Below are 19,557 nucleotides of genomic sequence, written 5' to 3'. Positions count from 1 at the left end.
GTTCTACCTTATGTCCAAACACAACCTTTCTTGCCGTAATTTCAGTTCTGTTTTTCCTCTTCCTGTCTTCAGTGCAGGAAGGGAACTGAGTTGATCGCTATGTCCTGTTAACACTCCCTAGACTTGACAGTTACTAAATTACCCAACAATTTTTTCATATTAAAAAACCTGAATTCTTTAAATATCTCTCTCTTCAGAACCTATTTTCAACTATTTAGTTGTTTCCACTGTTTCCCTCTGGACCGTTTCCATTTTCTCTCTGTCCCATTTGAAATATGGAGCATAAAATTGGAGTTGGCTCACCCCTGCCAAAGCAAAGCTGAGGGGTTGACACAGTTCCCGAAGTAAACTCAAACAGATCTCTGCCTTTGCATAGAATACCTGGATAATTAAGTCAGCAGGACACAATTAAGATCCGGTCTGTTATTTACCTCTAATATAACTGGGATTTTTTACCATTGTTTTGCAAGACACCTTGGAACTAAATAAAGGCAAGTGCAGAATTGAATTGAGCCCCTGTTTGCTATAGCTTATTGGCAGGAAGCCAGTTTCCTTAACCTTCTTGCCCCAAAGAAGCTTCCATCTTCTAGGATGTTATCTGACCCTAGGCAACTAAATATTTATTTATTTTTCTCACTGGGACAGCTTCTGAACTGGGGACTAACTCGATGATGGAGAGCGAGGAAGAATTTGAGAGTGCCTCTCAAGTAATGGGATCGGTATGTAAACCTTTCTCAGTCTGGTTACTGCTTCTTTTATGTAATGGTATTTGTTTCGTGCTTACTATGTAACGGTCACTTTACTAAGCTGTGGAGTAGATAGAAGCTAATCAGGGTGAACACAGTCCCCGTCCCACGTGGAACTCACTGTCTTTAATTCCCATTTGACAGATGAGGTAACTGAGGCCCAGTGAAATGACTTACTTTCCCCAAGTCCCACGACAGAGAAGTGGTGAGCTGGGATGAGAACCCAGGTCCTCTGACTCCCAGGCCCGTGCTCTCTCCACTAGGCCATGCTGCTTTGAACCAAACTCTTGTTTTAAAGCGATGAGACTGTTTAATTCAACCAGGTCTGCAAGAGGGGTCTTAGGGAACTGAAGCATCCTTGAAAACTTAGGTGTCGTGCTCCTAAAATTAGTGCTCACCCCTGCAGTAACACATGTCTCTTCTGGATTTCAGTTATCTTTTTGTACTTTGGCTCCAATAAGAGAGAGATTTTGTAGATATATAAGGAGTGCAAGATGGGTGAAAAGTGTGCCGAATGGCAAAAATGCTCCTCTGGCTTTTGATCATCACCTCTATTTCATTTTTCTCACAGGAAATTGGGCTTCTGCTAAGCTTCAAGGATCTTTCTTTTTTTCCTCCTTTTTGATTGCTGTAGAATGGGTTCATTGCAGATGCAACGACTCTGAGCAAAGGCAGAGAGAAGAAGGGGTCGAAGAATTTCAGAGCTGACAACTGAGTTGTCTGAAACTGGGGCTGAGGGTTGGGGTTAGTGTAGGAATGCGTGGTGGCCACAGCAGGAGTCTGGAGAGGTGATGAGTGACTGGAGTGTAGCTCTGGGAAAGGAAAAGCAGCATTGACAGTGACAGGAGGAGTTGGAGACAGGTCTGAATGATGGTTAGCCTGACCTGAATAAAGGGATTCAGTGGAGTGCATTATCAAGCTCGAGTCTCCCTCATATACCAGAGTAGAGATGATCTATCTATCAGTGGTATTTATTGAGCCTTGTTTTTGTGGTATTTAAGTGCTTACTCCTTGCCTGGCACTGTACCAAGCACTGGGTAGATACAAGCTAATCAGTTTGGGACAAAGTCCCTGCCCCACATAGGGCTCACGGTCTTAATCCACATTTTACTGATGAGGGAACTGAGGCCCAGAGAAATGAAGTGACTTGCCCAGAGGCACATAGCAGACAAGTGGTGGAGCTGGGATTAGAACCCGGGTCCTTCTCTCTCCCAGGCCCATGCTCTGTCCAATGGGTAATGCTGCTTCTGTGTGAAGAGCGCTTATTGTGTGCAGAACACTGTACTGAGTGCTTGGAAAACTATGAGGTAATAAAGTTAGCAGATGAGATCCCTGCCCAGAAAGAACTTAGGGTGCAGGGGGAGACAGAGGGAGACAGATTACAGAAGAGAGAGCTAAGGATGCAGAGCAGCCTTCTAGGCAAGCTCATTGTGGGCAGGGACTGTGTCTGTTATATTGTACTCTCCCAAGCGCTTAGTACAGTGCTCTGCACACAGTGCTAAATAAATAGGATTGACTGTCTAGGGCAGGGGTAGTAGCTTGCCCCTCTTTTCCTGGAGGAACTCATGCTCCTCAGTGCCGGGCAGAGTTTGAGGGGAAGAAACAGAAGAGAGATGATAGGTAATGAGATCAGATATCCGCAGCTCCACACCAATACAGAAAGCGTGAAACATCATTTCTCTGACGTACTGTTTGATTTTTCTGTGCACCTGTTGTTAGAATTGGAGTGGGATTGTAAGTCTGCAAATGCATTCCCAGTGGGAACCATTTCCAGAACCGTGTCTATTTTCACAAGGTAAACTTGGAATAGGTGTTCTTTCACTTGAGTTACAGAGATTGCGTTTGGAGTTTGAGTCTGCAAAGCATGCCGCTGTGTTATTTCAGGGCACACTATATTGGAAAATTAAGCCAAAAATGAAAGCATTCCTAATATCTCAATCGTGATGGTGGACTTGAACAGAAAGTAACATTTTTTGGCTTGCTTCCAGTAGAAAATACAAAATACTTCAATGAAGAAGTCGAATCATTTCCTGCAAGAACACAAACAAGCCATGAATGTTGAAAAGCATCCCGAATCCCATCCAAGCCAGGCTGCCTCCATTTCCCATGTTTCCTATCAGATATTAAAACATGAGGGTTTTTTTCCCATCCCTTTTCACACTCAAAGAACGTCATGGGCAGAAGTAAGCATTCATTGAGGGAATTAAATGAATGAAACCATATAACGAAGAGCAAGACATCATTTTCAGCTCTGCCACTCACCTGCTGTTAAACCTAGGGCCTCAGGTCTTGCATCTGTAAAATGGAGGCATTTTTACTTCAGAGGATTTTTATGAAGTGAAAAGATGTCTAGGGTCAGCAGTGAACACACCGTGATTGGTATGAGGAAAGAGAAGCAACATTTAAAGAATTTAAAATGTTTAAAAAATTCCAGCTAACAGTTTGTACAGTAAGAGAAACTGCATATTAAAAGGACTTTAAAATTTAGGCAGATAAAAGCTGAATCCTGCCCCAAAAGAGTTATGTACACATCAGATCCAGCATGTAAGGACTCTGTGACCCAGGAGCAAAGTATTTTGGAGTCAACTGGTAAAATATTTAAAGGCAAAAAATCAGTTATCCAAGTAAAGAGAAAAATTGAATCAAGTAAATAGGTGGGAATGAGAGCACTTGAAAGAATAGATGTAGTAGATATGAAGACAGGGGCAACCAATATTTAGAATAGTTTGGAATCCAGAATTATAAGGCAGATAGATATTTAAAGAATAATTCATAATATCAGAAAGCACGAACTGATGGTTTTCTTAATCCTTTATACATTTTATTTTTCAAAATGTTAAATTGAATAAGATATTCAAGATGAACAAAGAGAAGTAGTATGGTGTAGTAGAAAGAGCTCGGGCCTGGGAGTCAGAGGATCTGGGATCTAACCTTGCCTCTGCCACTTGTCCATTGTATGACTTTGGGCAAATCACTTGCCTCAAATACCTCATCTGTAAATAGCAGATAAAAATCCTCTTCTCTCTGACAAACTGTGAGCCCCGCAAGGAACAGGGACTCTGTCCAGTCTAATTGTTCTGTATCTTAGTACTTAATACAGTGCCTGGCATATAGTAAGCGCTTAATTAATACTATATAGAAAGGAAAGTGAGAGAGTGGTGTGGGGAAAATCCAAGATGGTATCGGTGACATGTTGGATCAAGTTATAGCCTACTCCTTTTCGTAGATATCCACCAACGAAAATAGCCACAGTGAGGAAAATCATGCGAGTCAGATTTAGGACAATTGTACTATCAGAATTCCCAATTCATTACACAAAAATTTAAATTGTATTAGTAAAATGCTCTGCATTTTCGAAGTTCATCATCTGAGTTGAATTTCAATAGTAAATTGAGTCTTGCCTTTTGAAGGCTTGTTATTGACAAATTGTTGGCAACTAAAATGTTCTCCTCAATATGTATATCTAATGATTAAAACAACCATCAAATGTTTTTACCGTTTATTTTTCCCTTACCTATGGAATTACATTTAGCTTCTGTGGCTTTAGGGACACATGAGTCAACATAACTTCTCACTGGCCAAAGAACTAAATAGGGTAGATATTTATTGAGCTCTCAAATCCTTAAGGTCTTTTTTTAAAAAAAAAAACTTCTGGTCTGTGTAGCCAATACTTGAATGTAGCATAAAGTATATGTCCAGGGAATGCCCACTCAGGGTTTAGGAAAATTCAGATATCTTCTTTGTTCCCAAGGACAGAGCCTTTCACATTTCCAGCCACCGTGTTTCTGCTAGCAATGTACTTCAATAGTGCCTGGCCTAATTTTGTAGCCCAAGAATCTTGGAAATAGTAGAGGGAGGGAGTTTTGTCTCTGCTGTTATACAGGGACCCTCCTAATAGGAAGGAGATAATTGAACTGTTTAATAGGATGACTGAAGAAAGAATACCGTAGTAACCCTTTCTGCGTCACACCTCAGGCTTTACAGTGAAAACACCCACTAGTTTTATTGCTTTGGGAGAACCTGTACTAGTAAATCAGTAATTTTTGCTTATTTTGCTGTAAGATCCACACCAGGTGAAAGAGTATATGTGATTACCAAGGCCTCTTGTATATAGGGATGTGGGGACAAATTCCTTTGAAATGGTAAGTAATCTCAGGTTAAACATTTGGTGACCCATCTTTAGCATCTTCAAGCAAGTAAAGTAAATATGCAGATTGTATAAAAGTTGGATATGTAAGCATATCCATTCCTCTTCTTTAAGCATTCTTTTCTCTCGGACAGAAGCTTAAACAGTTGTGAACTTCCTTTCACCTCTCAACCACATTAATTGGACCAAGATCATTTTGCCTATTTCCAAAAGCGGTCATATGTAAAGTCTGAGTTGCTGGAATGTGCTGGCTGAAGCAAGCAGCAAAAATAATATATTTCTGTCAGACGTTGACCTAATATGATGTTTTTCAATATTCTAAGGCCAAGAGAGGAAAAAAGGAGCATTTGGAGAGAATTCCTTTTAGGAATTATGTCTGTTAAAATATTAACTTTTGGGTCATACTGTCCAGTGATCTGTAGAAATGTGTTTTTTGGGGAGGGATGGGAAAATCCCTGAATTTCTTCTTAATTTGGGTTTTAGTTTATATTAAACTTCTTTTTGAGTGAATATCTGGCTAGGACCTCTTAATCTCTGGATTAATACCCAAGATTTATTCATCCACAAACCCACTCTGTCACTATTCTCTGGGTGTTATTTGGTGTCCAGTTTGCAGTTGGTGACAGAGTTTTGTAAGGAAACTGAATCGTGAGTCAATCATATTTATTGAGCCCTTACTGTGTACAGAGCATTGTACTAAATGCTTGGGAGAGTTCAATATAACAGTATTCCCTGCTCCCAATAAGTTTACAGTCTAGAGGGGAAGACAGACCTTAATATAAATGAATAAATTACAGATATGTACATAAGTGTGTGGGGCTGGGGAGAGAGGGGAGATGAATAAAAGGAGCAAGTCAGGGCTCTGCAGAAAGCAGTGGGAGAAGAGGAAAGGAGGACATAGTCAGGGAAGCCCTCTTGGAGGAGATGTTCCTTCAATAAGGTTTTGAAGGGGGAAGAGTAATTATCTGTCAGATATGAGGAGGGAGGGCATTCCAGGCCAGAGGTAGGACCTGGGCGAGAGGTTGGTGGCTAGACAGGTGAGATCGAGGTACACTGAGAAGGTTAGCACCTGAGGAGCAAAGTATGCAGGCTGGGTTGTAGTACATGAGCAGCAAGGTGAGGTAGGAGGTGTCAAGGTTAATTGTGCGAACTGTGCTTCAATGTTTTGACCAATCTTGTCAGTGTCATGAACTCAAGCAAGCAGCCGCATGTCTGGAGACTCCATTGCCAGGGACCAAGAGTTTTATTCAGATGCTCTGGCCTTCTGCTCCTCTCCAAATCTGCATGTTGATGCTGTCAAAGTTTTCTAGCTATAGACCGGGACTGGAATGTGAGAAACCATAGGCCACGGGAGGGAGAAATTTTCAGAAACTTTACGGTGCTCTCATTTTCACAGTGCCCTCATTTTCACTGTAAGCGTTTAAATTCACTGAAACTCAGCATTGAAAATGCAAAATTCAACAGCTTTCCAGGTCGTCACAGGACTCCCCAATAATTCATATTCCGTTGTAGGAAACCGACTGCGATGAATGGAATTAATTGTAGCAAATGACTTGGTGTTCTGCAACTCCCCCCACCCCGCCCCACCACCCCACGTGCTTTTGAGGCAGAGCTCTGCATTTCCCTCTTTTGGCTTGAATCTTGATAGAAAGCAGAGGGCTGGTGTTTTCCTTTTCTCTCAGGTCCAGGAATTTTTTTTTCCCAGACAATTACTGACACAAGGAAAAATCATCTTCGGTCTTCTGAAAGCTCAGGTTATGATGCTTTCATTTTATAAGTGCTTTTCCTTGACTGGGATTGGCATCTGTAGAACAATTGTACCTTGGGGTGAAATTGATTATATAGCTTATTAATGTAGGTTTTATATCTTCCATTCGAAGGCTGTATAGATGTCATCTTTTGAACAGTATATGGGAGAGGTAGAGAAAAGTTGTTTTGAGTAAATGAATTGGTCGGCGGCAGGGTAGACGGAATCAGCATGGGTTTTATGTGGCAGGCTTTGAAAGTTTTTCCCCAAATGAGACTAAATTTCTCATTCTTTCTCTCTCGCTGTAGATTCTGTATAGTATGAGCTGTAAAGCCCCGAGTGGGTTACGGTGACTCTTTGTCCTTTTATTTGAATGTCCCAAAGCAGTTGTTTTCCTGTGGTCACTGGGTTTCTAGAGGTTCATTCTGACACACATACTCCCTTTTTAGACCAGATCAGCACTCATTTCTCCCCTCAAGTTGCCAAAACTGCCTGTGTTGAACAGATCACGAGTTACCTTATAAAGCAGCCTCTGGTTAGATAACAGTTTATGACATTAAGAACACAAGGGATGCTGTTAGTCAGCCCTTGTGCCTCCTGCCCTGGATTCTATCTCCATCAACCTCGGGATCTCGGAGGAACTCTGTGATGGTTGCCTTACTTGGCACTCATCTAAATGTTTCTTTGTCAAATGCCATCGAGTCATTTCCGAACTGTAGCGACTCCATGAACACACCCCCTTCAGAACATCCCATCTTCTGTCATACAGTCCTTCTCGAATGTGTATCCCTAGAGTTTTCTTGGTAAAGATACAGAATTGGCTTGCTATTGCCTTCTTCCGTGCTGTAAAAACTTGAGTCTCTGCCATTGTCTTTACTCTCCTAAGTGGTTATTACAGTGCTCTGCACACAGTAAGCATTCAATAAATATGACTGTATGAATGAGTGATCATTTGATCATCCACCTTTGACTCTTTACCATGCCGCTGCTGCACAGCACAGGTGAATTAACTTAATCTGAATGTTTAAGGGATGTTATATGTAACATCCGACTTTCCCTGTATATGTCTAATCTTCTAATAACCCATCATGTAATACAGGTCTATGAATTTGTCCAAAACCACTCTGTGAACTTGTAAATGTTTTCAGCTAGAACAGTATCCCACAGTAATGAATCCCATGTGCTTATCATCTCCTTGGTGAATAGTGTATGTTTTATTACCTTTGAATTTCAACGGGCACCTTTTCATCCTGCTTTTATGGGATTTAATGAACACCAATTCTGGGCTCGTCCAGGTTTTATCGAGGTGTTCCCCTCTTGGCCTTCATCTATCCAGATTGAAGAGTTCTCCAGTCCTTTGATTCTTTAAAGAATCTTAAAAGAAAATTCTGCATTAGTAGCCGTAAATCTGTCAGGCACCAGCTAATAGTTCTCCTGAAAGAAATATACACTATGCCTGTCAAGTCTTTGAAGGAGAGAAAGAATATTCCACTAGGATAATGTGAAAGAATAAAAAGAGTAAGAAATTAGCACATTGATCCAGAACTCCTCTTATCAAAGGGACCCTGGGATTGAAGGGTCAATTGAACAGTTGGAGGTATTAATTGAACCCCTTGCAGAGTACTGTACTAAGGCCTTGGGTTACTATGGCACCAACTATAGAGTGTGGCGAGGGAGGAAGGCTCAAGATCTAGTATAAAAGGGCATGGAGTGGGGGCACAGTATTTCTTTGACAAGAAATTAAATTCCACTTAGTTTCTAGTCACTTGTCTCCTTTCAAACACCAGGTCCACTCCGGGCACTGGAGGATGCTCAAAATCTCCTTGTTGACTCATTAACTCCTGCCATTGCCAATGATTACTTCCTTTCCTTCAGTTTTCTGGAGGAAGAATCTAACAGTGAGATCCCAAGACTTTTGAGGATCCAGTTGCCATCAATAAGGGCCTCCCCTTCTAAATCGGAGCATTAGCCAAGAATTCAGCATAGGATGTAACATAGAGGTTACTAGCTCAATTTATGTTCCTTGAAGCCGTCCCAGAGGGCACTGGCTGACTGCCAGGCAGAACACGAAGCTTGGAATCTCAGTTTCATGGCATTTCAAGAACTGGGCAGGGATGTCTGCTAATTCTGTTGTACTCTCCCAAGCGCTTAGTACTTCTAAGTACTAAGTACTTAGTACTTAGGGCATTACAGTGCCCTGCTCATAGTAAGTACTTAATAAATATCATTAATTGATGGATAATATTGAAGTCAGGTACCAGAGATGACTGCTAATTCAATAACAGTGCATGGAAGGGGAGTATTATTTTTTGATTAATCCTCATCTTCCACTCCCTTCTCATCACCCTGACTTGTTTCCTTTGCTCCTCCCCCATCCTAGCCCCACAGCACTTATGTACATATCTGCCATTTTATTCATTTGTATTCACGTCTGTCACGTCAGCCAAACAGATGAATGAATTCCAAGGCAGTAGCTTTCCCCTCACACAGCGGTCCCCGTGAACACCAGCGCTGCTTCCGACTGTGGCACGGAGAGGCTGAGCGCTCGCTCTGGTATTCTCCGCCCCATCTGTCCCCGCCCTTTGCATCCTAGAGGAAGTTGCCTCCCCTACTTACTGTTTGAAGCCATTGATTCATTCATTTAGTCGTATTTATTGAGCGCTTACCGTGTACAGAGCACTGTATTAAGCGCTTGAAAAGTGTAATTCGGCAACAGAGACAATTACTACCCAACGGGCTCACAGTCAGCCCTGGAGACACCATGTTAAAGAGACTTAGTCAATCTTATTTCTTGAGCACCTTCCGTGTGAGGAGCACTGTACTAAGCACTTGGGAGACTTCAGTAGAACAATATAATAGACACGTTCCTTGCCCACAACAAGCTTACAATTTACTCTGCTTGTTGACTATCAAGTTAATGGTGTAATAAATGAAAAGGTCATTGTTTTTTCCATGTTCAAAGTAGAGCAGTGCTTAAAATGAAGTAGATTATTATTCCTCATGTGAGTTTGTATATATATATATACATATATATATACATATATATGTGTGTAAATATTTATACATACATAGGTAACACAGATCATGTACTTTTCAGGGAGCCTTAAATAGGAAATGAAATTACCAATTTCAGTGTGAATTCTACTCTATAGTTCTAAGCAGCCATTTCTCTCGTCCCATCCTTTGTCGGTTGGCCTTCTGCCTGTGTGCCAGCAAAATAGACAATGGGAATCACAGACAAATTTCTGACAATTTACTGCACTTCCCTTGTAGAGTTACACTTGGAGGAAATTAACTCCTTTGTTTTAATCATGAGCTTGATTCCCACTCAGTGTGAAGCATCTAAAAATTCAGGAACATGGGAGTGTGGGGGGGCAAAAGTTTCCATATGCGAGTGGAGTGAAGATCTTTCAGCAAGCATTCCGTTCTTGGCAGGAAGAAGATGCCCCTCTATTTTGGCCAAGGACCAGTTTGGCTATTGGAGAGAAAAGTGGTGCTTTTATGGAGCATAGAATTTGGGGATTCTCCCTTTTTTAATGCCCCCTGCACATTGCAGTTTCTCTTCTAGGCTGATATCATGTGTTAGGTTTCTGAATTCTCCAAAAGCTTTATGCAAGCAGGTCAAACACCGACTAAAATTGGTCTTTTTGGTTGGTGATTTTTCAGGCCAGGGGTCATTTGGTCAAGCACCCAGAGTAGAGAATGCAAAACAATATGGATCATATGAGAAAAAATAATTAAGATGTGGGGGGAAAAAATCATTAAGGCACTTGACACATGGCTGAACCTGGAAACTGGCAGAGACATGCCGATGGCATTACTTTAGCGCTTTTCGGAACACTTTCACGGCTACCTTCAAAGTTTTCACAGTCCCATTCTCTCATTCTTGCTAGTTACAGCCTCCAAGTAGATGGGTATGTGTCTAGTATATTACTAAATGCAAGCAAAAGATTCCTGTGTGCAAGAAATATTTACAGTCAAAGTGAGCCCAGCACAACACTCTAGACAGTAGATTCCTTGTGGGCAGGAAATGTATCTACAAACTCTGTTGTATTGGACTCTCCCAGGCGCATAGTACAGTGCTCTGCGCCCAGTGAGCACTCAGCAAATACTGATGGATTTATCGCTGATGCTGATTGGTAGCCCCCTAGCCTGGCACTAATTGCCGCTTCTCTGCCCATATTAGCTGGCCATTTTTCAGGATTCTTGCTGGGCTCACCTCCTTGGGGATGCTTCAGTTGATTCTTCAGAAAAGCAGTGTGGTCTAGTGGATAGAGCCCAGACTTGGGAGTCAGAAGGACCTGGGTTCTAATCCTGGATCTGCCACTTGTCGGCTGGGTGGCCTTGGCAAGTCACTTCTCTGTCCCTCAGTTCCCTCATCTGTTAAATGGGGAGTCAGACTGTGAGTCCCATGTGGGACAGGGACTGTATCCAACCTGATTAGCTTGTATCTACCTCAGCGCTTAGTACAGTGCCCGGCACACAGTAAGCGCTTAACAGATGCCATAAAAACAAAGAAACGAAAAAGACCCTTCACCTCTGCCACAGCAAGCCGGCATCCCCCTCCTTTCATTGCTGGGTCGAGAACCTTAAGTGCTCCAAGCTGTTGTAGGGTCACGTGACCCTAGGTGTTGGAATTCCCATGAGGAGAGAAGGAAAAGAGACTAGCAAAATGTGTGTTTGTGGGGGGAGAGGGGGAGATAGGGGGCTTATGTAAATATGGGTTATGCGTGTCCTTGTGATTTTTTTCCCCCCTCGCTTCCATCCTGCTCGTACCTGTCAACACCACCCCAAAGCTGAGGCACTGGAGTTAAAGGGGATTAGAAGGAGGACTCTGGGAGAAGAGCATGGGTTCTGACAGGAAGGAACAATATCTAGGAGAAGCAAGACTTCACTAGGAAGTTAATCCGGGTAGGCCTAGTAAAAGTTGTGGTGGATGATCTCTTCCCAATTTCTGGTTTCATTCACTCTAATGTAAAGTCCCAGCCTATGTCCTGGTTTGGAAGGATTATATCATAAATTGAGTTAAATGAGATTTATTGGAATCAAGAGGCCTAGTTCCAATTTCTGCTTTTAGTAGCATACGGCCTTTATGACGGCCTGGGCGTGTATCCAGACTTACCTTGCCCACCGCCTCCAAACTCCGAAATCCTGAACAGCATATATAAAGTCTCTCTCCTCAAAGTTTTTTTTGGCATTCTTTTATGCTTCTCCAGCTTCAGTTTATTAGCTTCTGTAGCCCATCAGTCCTCTCTCAGGATGGCCCACACTCATTCCAAATGATGGAGTCAAGTCCAGGTACATTGTGAAGACAATCATGTGACTACATTCAGGTCTTCCATAACGTGTGCTTCCATTACATAATTTAGCTATGTGACACGATGAGCAATTTGGGACCGTTCTTCTCACATCAGGAGTTATTTCTGGTATAACATTCACCTTGCCCCTTCCTACGTCACCTCGCTACTCTCCTACTTACACTCAGCCCTCACAATCCATTCCTCCATTGCCAACCTACTCCCTGTACCTCGACTTCATCTGTCTGGCTACCTACCTCTCACCCATGTCCTGTCTCTGGCCTGGAACCCCTTACCTTTCACAGACCATCACTCTCCCTACCTCTAAAGTCTTACTGAAAGCTCATCTCCTCCAAGAAGCCTTCCCTGATTAAGCCCTCTTCTCCCACTCCCTTCTTTGTGCCCCTTGAACTTAGGTTTGCTCTCTTATTCAACCCTCTCTCAGCCCCTAATCACTTCAGCACATATCCATCATTTATTCATTTATATCAATGCCTCCCCCTCGAGACTGTTAGCTCACTGGGGGCAGGGAATGTGTCTACCAACTCTATTATATTGTACTCTCCCAAGTGCTTAGTACAATGCTCTGCACACAATAAGTGTGACTCAGTGGAAAGAACCCGGGCTTGGGAGTCAGAGGTAATGGGTTCGATTCCCGACTCCGCCACTTGTCACTGTGTGACTGTGGGCAAGTCACTTAACTTCTCTGTGCCTCAGTTACCTCATCTGTAAATTGGGGATTAACGGTGAGCCTCACGTGGGACAACCTGATTACCCTGTATCTACCCCAATGCTTAGAACAGTGCTCTACACATAGTAAGCGCTTAACAAATACCAACATTATCATTAATAAATACTATTGATTGAATTGAGCATAACACTATCCACAAATTGGTACATACAGATTTGGTGTAGGGAGAAATGATTGTGAGCAGGCATGTGGTGGTCCATCATGGCGAGATGCTTTATATTTATATTAATGTCCGTCTCCCTCTCTAGACTGTAAGCTCATTGTGGGCAGGGAATGTGTCTGTTTTAGCGTTATATCATATTATCCTTTAATTCAGTGCTCTGCACACAATAAGCACTCAATAAATACAATTAACTGACTGACTGGCTGTTCTACTGTACTCTCCCAAGTGCATAGTATAATGTTCTGCACTTAGGAAGTGCTTAATAAATACTATTGTTGATAAGTGGCACAGGAGGAAAGGAATTCATTATGTTGGTCAGAATATGGGAATTTGCATCTCTCTCCCAACCATGAGTTCCCAGTGAATCAGTGGTTATTCTTACATGATCACCCCGTAGATCCGGGTCTTTGTGAACTATTTAAGATGAGAATGTTTAAAAAAAACAAACAAAAAATACTTTTAAAAATTCTGTTGTTCTCCTGCACATATCCTTTTTTTTTTCCTTTCCTTTACTCCAGCACCAGCCAATCTGGGATCTGGATAACTTATCTACCAGAAGTGCGAACTCTCCAAGCCAGAAGCTCTTAAAAGATTCCTTAGCCGTGAAAGAACTACAGAATATGGAGAAGCATCTTGCAGGTGTGTACTTGTTTGGTGTTCTTTTCTTTGGAAAAAGCTGTGAGATGGGGCAGTGGAGAGGGAGTGTGTTCTCTAATGGAGAAGCAGAAAATATATACGGAGTTAGTATATATTTGAGTTAGAGTGACAAGGTTAAATCACTTTGAATGTGATGTTTAATTAAAAACAATCTGAGGTCATCACAAAAATGAAAGCGCTTCTCAGCAGTTCCGGTGGATTTACAGCAGTTAATTCATTTTGACACTAAGAAATTACTAAACCGTGCTCTGCTCTAAGCCATTCTACTATTATTAATAATATTTCTGGTATCTGTTAAACACTTACTATGTGCCGGGCACTGTACTAAGCTCTGGGGTAGGTACAAGATAATTGGTTTGGACACAGTCCCTATCCCACATAGGTCTTAGGGTCTAAATTCCCATTTTACACTGAGGCACAGAGAAATGAAGTGACTTGCCCAAGTTCACACGACAGACAAGTGGCAGAGCCGGGATTAGAGCCCATATCCCTCTGACTCCCACGCCCAGGTTATTCACCGAGCCATACTAAGTTTCTACCACTGCTAAACTATATTCACTAATCATATACACTCTCATCTGTTCGGGCAGTTAGTCAATGGGATAATTGTCTAGGATTAGGGAGCAAGAAATACGGAGACTTAAGGTTCCTATTCTTTTTGCAGAGCCATTGGTGAATAAATAGCCAAATCTATTAGGGGTTGCAATCTATTCAAAACAGAATTGCCATCAGTGGCCTGGACAACATTTAGGTCAAAAAAAGAAAAGAGAAATTCCCATAAATTTCCCAGCCTTTGTGAGCCTCCAGGCGTCCCCCTATCTTTAGTGTTGCAATGTTTCGATAAAGCAATCAATCAATGGTATCTATTGAACGCTTACTGTCTGCAGAGCACGGTAATAATAATAATTCTGGTACTTGTTAAGCACTTACTATGTGCCAAGCACTGTTCTAAGTACTGGGGTAGATACAAATTAATCAGGTTGGACACAGTCCGTATCCCACATGGGGCTTACAATCCTCATATTAAAGATGAGGTAACTGAGGCCCAGAGAAGTGAAGTGACTTGCCTTAGGTCACATAGCAGATAAGTGGCCGAGCTGGGATTAGAACCCACAACCTTCTGACTCCCATCCCCGGGCTCTGTCCATTAGTGCTAGGGAGAATACAGTACAATAGAGTTGGTACATACAATCCCTGCCCTCCAAGAGCTTTCAGACTAGAGGGGGAGGCAGATATTGAAATAAATTACTGATAGGAGAAACGGCAGAGCGAAAGAAGATGGATATAGGTCCTTGTTGGCCAGGGTGAGATGGATATGACAGAAGGGATATGGCAGGCATATTGCCCAGATTGTCCCTCCTGCCCTGTACTGGCCACGCAGTGAAATGTCAGCAGGCTGAAGCGTTTTTCCCTTTAGTCTGTTCAGCTCTTACTAGCCTCAAAAGGGGACACACATGGCAGGAAAGCACTGGGGAAATAGAGGCTGAACTCTTTGGCTCCCGCTCTAATATCGTAGCTCCCTTTTACCCCGGGGAGGCGGGGGGAAATCGGAGTGGGAACTGGTTTACGATTCTGCCAGGGGGAGAGGGGATAGAGTTTCCTGCCAGCCTTGAGCAAAGCTGTGAGTGGCAGATGTCTCAGTTAACCTGGCATGTGTGTTCCATTGACTTCAAAGGGCATCCTGTATTTGGGGAGAACAGGGCACCCCCACAAGACGTGGACCCTTTGAAAATAATCAGGCTGCCCGAATCGTAATATGGAAAGCAGCAGAGTGGGGCCCCAAATTGATGAAGATAGCTAAGTGACGACGACAAGCTCAAGATGAGTCCAATTTACCTCCTAACCCGGAGTGCTCTTGTGGTTCTGGAATTTATTTAGATTTCAGCCGTGAGGTGGTGCCAGGAGGCTTAGCATTTGAATTCGCTGTGGAAAAACGTCCTGGATTCCAAACGCTTATCTCAGTTCTCGGAATCTCGAGAGTGCAAAATGGGACTGGAAATCTCCAAAGAAACGGTTTTCTGCGGAGAGTTCTGGCGAGTCATCGGCTTGGGCTGGCTGGGAATACTGCAAAAGCTGCTTTTCTCTTGGTATTTTGGCTCTTCCCTGTTCGGCTCCTGGCTGGCTTCTCAAAACGCAAACACATGCACAAACAATGAACACCCACACCCACACCCACACCCACACACCCATTCCCCTTGTGTCAGGACCTCAAAAGATGTTTGCTTTGAGTTTGCATCTAAAAATGACCATGCCATTTAGGAATAGGAGCCGTCTTCTTACCGAGGGTGATGCGGATTGCCCTTTTTCAGGATATCTTCCAGGAAAGTTTTAACTTTCTTTCTCGACTGCCAATCGGCCACAGATGGAATCTTCCCAGTAGGCCCTGAGGGGTGCCTCTTCAGCAGATAGAAAAGGAAGGATAATGCAGCAGACAGGATTTTTAAAAATGGTTTTTAAGCACTTACTATGTACCAAGCACTTAGTACAGGTAAGATACAAGATAACCAGGTCGGACACAGTCCCCGTCCAACGTGGGACTCAAAGTCTTATTCCCCATTTTACAAATCTGCAAGCAGGGCTATGGGCAAATTCTTCACTTCCAGATGAATCTGTCACTTGGCCTCACCCAATACCATGGAGAGTACAGTACTAGCATTCACACTGCTTGCTGACTTTCCTGGTTTTTCCAAAACATAGATTGTTTTCCATCACCTATTTTTATCCCTCCAGATTTCATTGTCTTCATCTTTTGCCCCATCTAATTGGACCATTTGCAGAGCCTCCCTTTGATTAAAGCTGGAAGCAGTAGTTAAAAGAGGAAAACATTCTAGGTTTCCTTTATTAGCTCCTCAAATTAACCACCAGCTGAATTGGGGAAAATATAGGTTTTCAGGGTGACTGTAGCTTGCTGTAACGTGGTGAATGTGTTTTCTGAAGATGTTTTTTGCCTCATAGAAAATGTGACAGCTTTGCCGTACTGTACCAGTTTTTCAGGTACAGTTCCTAACTTCACCATTAAAAGGTTCACCTACGTTGTTTTTACAAATTTTACAAAATCTCAGGTGGCATTTGAAAGTATTCAGCTTCAAGAAGTGATCCATTACACTCAGTTCCGTCATAGAGTGTGTTTTTAGTGTCGGTTTTGGAATGTTGAAGAGTTAGGAAACATCTTCTGACAATATGAGCCACTTAGGCTAGAACGTGACATGCTGTTGGGAAAAACAATTACGAGCCGACACCGGTAATAATAATAAACATGGTATTTGTTAAACTCTTGTTATGTGCCAAGCACTGAATTGAGCGCTGGGTTGGATACAAGTTAATCAGGTCAGAAACAGTCACCGTCCCACGTGGAGCTCACAGGCTAAGTAGGAAGGAGAACAGGTATCGAGTCCCTGTTTTACAGATGAGGAAACTGATATGCAGAGTTGCTTAAATGGCCTAGTGGATAAAGCACAGGCCTGGGAGCCAAAGGACCTGGGTTCTAATCCTGGCTCCATCATTTGCCTGCTGTGTGACTTTGAGTAAGTCCCCGAATTTGTCTATGCCTCAGTTTTCTCACCTGCAAAATGAGGATTCAGGACCTGTTCTCCCTCCTACTTAGACCATGAGCCCCATGTGGAAGAGGACTTTACCTAACCTGATTAACTTGTATCTACCTCAGTGCTTAGAACAGTGCTTGACACATAGTAAGTGCTTAACCAATACCGTTTTAGAGGAAAGAAAAAGTGATATACCCAAGCTCGTGGCCAGTGCTATAAGTAAGCCGCCACTTGCCTGAACTCAGCTTCAGTCTAAGAACCAGAGGAGCAGCATGGCCTAGTGGATAGAGCACAGGCCTGGGAGTTGGAAGGACCTGGGTTTAATCCTGGCTCCGCACTTGTCTGCTGCATGACTTTGGGCAAATCACTTCACTTCTCTGTGCCTCAGTTACCTCAGCTGTAAAATGGGATTTACAGGCTGCGAGCCTTATGTGGGACAGGGACTGTGTCCAACCTGATTAACTTGGATCTATTCCAGTGCTTAGTACAGTGCCTGGCACATAGCAAGCACTTAAAAGCCATAAAAAAAGACCCTACTTAGTCTATGAGCCCCATGTAGACCGAGACTGTGTCCAACCTGATTATCTTGTGCTTAGTACGTTACTTGGCAAGAGTAAATGCTTAATGCTTAACAAATACTCCCATTAACATTATTATAAGAAAAAGTCCTTCAGAGGGTGTTCTTGGGCAGTGGGGAGGAGAGGGGGCAGACGGTAGACGCGATTCCAGTTATTTTTAAAAAAACTTTTAGTATTGGCATCAGGCTGTGATAACACATGTTTTCCATAATACAGACTTCATCGAGGACATATTCCGTGTGGTAAAGGAAAACTGAGTAACATCAACCTATAGAGGGTAGCCTTCTGCCTGCGGAGTGGTGGGAATATTCAAAGATTCATCACCCTGGGGGTTCATTCATTCAAACATTTATTGAGCACTTACTGTGTACAGAGGACTGTACTAAGCACTAAACAGATATATTCGCTGCCCAAAACGAGCTTACGGTCTAGAGGGTTCCTTGTCTTGTCTTGGAGCCAGCCACTTGATAAGGTGGTTTTCCCTCTGGCCACTGCATAATAAGCGTGTCGATGTGTGTTAGGTGTCTCCTGCGGCATTGGAAATCACTGAACCCCCGGGCTGTCCCACTCCTCAACGGGGAGGGGGAGAATCAGAAGGAGTCAATGGATGGATAAATCAAGATGCAGCCTAAGATAGATTCATTCGTAACAGATTATATTTGTCTGCTGGTTTGATGATTTGTCTGTCAGCCTAGCCGATAAGGCATCTGTCTTCCTCAACCACCCAAATCCGGTCTGTGCCCCAGTGGTCTTTGAAGTTAAGCCCAGCACGTGAAAGGCAGTCACAGGAGCATAGAAAGAGTAAAGAACCATAGGGGACGGGAAACCATTCACGTGGGCAGATTTGCTTAAGTGGAAAGGCTTGCTCCCTGCCCAGTACGTCCACCAATGCTTGCATTAGGATTAAAAGTAGGAAAGACTGCATCCTGACAATGAGTTCATTCATTCAGTCGTATTTATTGAGTACTTATTGGGTGCGGAGCGCTATATTGAGCGCTTGGAAAGTACAAGCCAGCAAGAAATAGAGACAATCCCTACCCAACAACGAGCTTTCAGATTGTCTCCCAAAGGATTTGTTTCTCGTGCAAGTCGCAGCATCCGTGGTGAGAAAGTCCGGTTTGTGCAACCACATTCAGAATGAAGAATAAGAATTGTGGTATTTGTTAAGCAGTTACTATGTGCAAGGCGCTGGGTAGATACAAGGTAATCGGGTTGGACACAGTCCCTGTCCTACATGGGGGTCACAGTCTTAATCCCCATTTTACAGATGAGGGAACTGAAGCCCAGAAAAGTGAAGTGACTTGTCCCAGGCCACACAGAAGACAAATGGCAGAGCTGGGATTAGAACCCATGACCTTCCGACTCCCAGCCTATGCTCTATCAACTAGGTTGTGCTGTTTCTCTGAACTTGCTCTGTCAGTCAATCCGTGGTATTTGTTGAGCGCTTACTGTGTGCAGAGCATTGCACTAAGCACTTGGGAGAATACAATACAATAGAACGGATAATAATAATGGTATTTTTTAAACACATACTTTGTGCCAGGCACTGTGCTAAGCGTTGGGATAGATAAAAGAAAATCAGGCTGCACACTGTCCCTGTCCCACATGGGGCTCACAGTCTCCATCCCCATTTTACAGATGAGGTAACAGGCACAGAGACGTGAAGCGACTTACCCAAGGCCACACAGCAAACAGATGGCAGAGCTGGGATTAGAACCCATGACCTTCTGACTCCCAGGCCTGTGCTCTACCCACTACATCACACTGCTTCTTGCCTTCAAGGAGTTTATGGTCCGTAGAGGGAGACAGACATTAAAATAAATTAAAAAGATGGGAAATAGTAGATTCTAAGTACATAGCGGCTTTGGGGCTGGGGTGGGTATCAGTGCTTAAAGGGGTTTAAAACCAGGTGCATAATTGATGTGGAGG

General features: G+C 43.1%; 1 protein-coding gene across 5 annotated transcripts in view; it reads left to right on the top strand.

Moving 5' to 3' along the window:
• The window catches only part of C7H8orf34 (chromosome 7 C8orf34 homolog), a 217,370-nt gene that overhangs the window by 155,491 nt on the left and 42,322 nt on the right, over positions 1 to 19,557 (top strand). For all 5 annotated transcript variants that reach the window (XR_005660181.1, XR_005660180.1, XR_005660179.1 and 2 more), the window contains exons 10-11: positions 646 to 719; positions 13,370 to 13,490. Coding sequence is in view for 1 of the 5 variants with exons in the window: in XM_039912501.1 (XP_039768435.1) it covers positions 646 to 719; positions 13,370 to 13,490 (195 nt within the window). In the remaining 4 variants the exon portion in view is untranslated. The remainder of the gene's footprint in view (positions 1 to 645; positions 720 to 13,369; positions 13,491 to 19,557) is intronic.

The sequence above is a fragment of the Ornithorhynchus anatinus genome, chromosome 7, assembly GCF_004115215.2.
Source record: "Ornithorhynchus anatinus isolate Pmale09 chromosome 7, mOrnAna1.pri.v4, whole genome shotgun sequence".
In the NCBI taxonomy this organism is placed as follows: Eukaryota; Metazoa; Chordata; class Mammalia; order Monotremata; family Ornithorhynchidae; genus Ornithorhynchus; species Ornithorhynchus anatinus.
The sequence above is the reverse complement of the archived record's forward strand: the minus strand, read 5'-3'. Positions and strand labels throughout refer to the sequence as shown.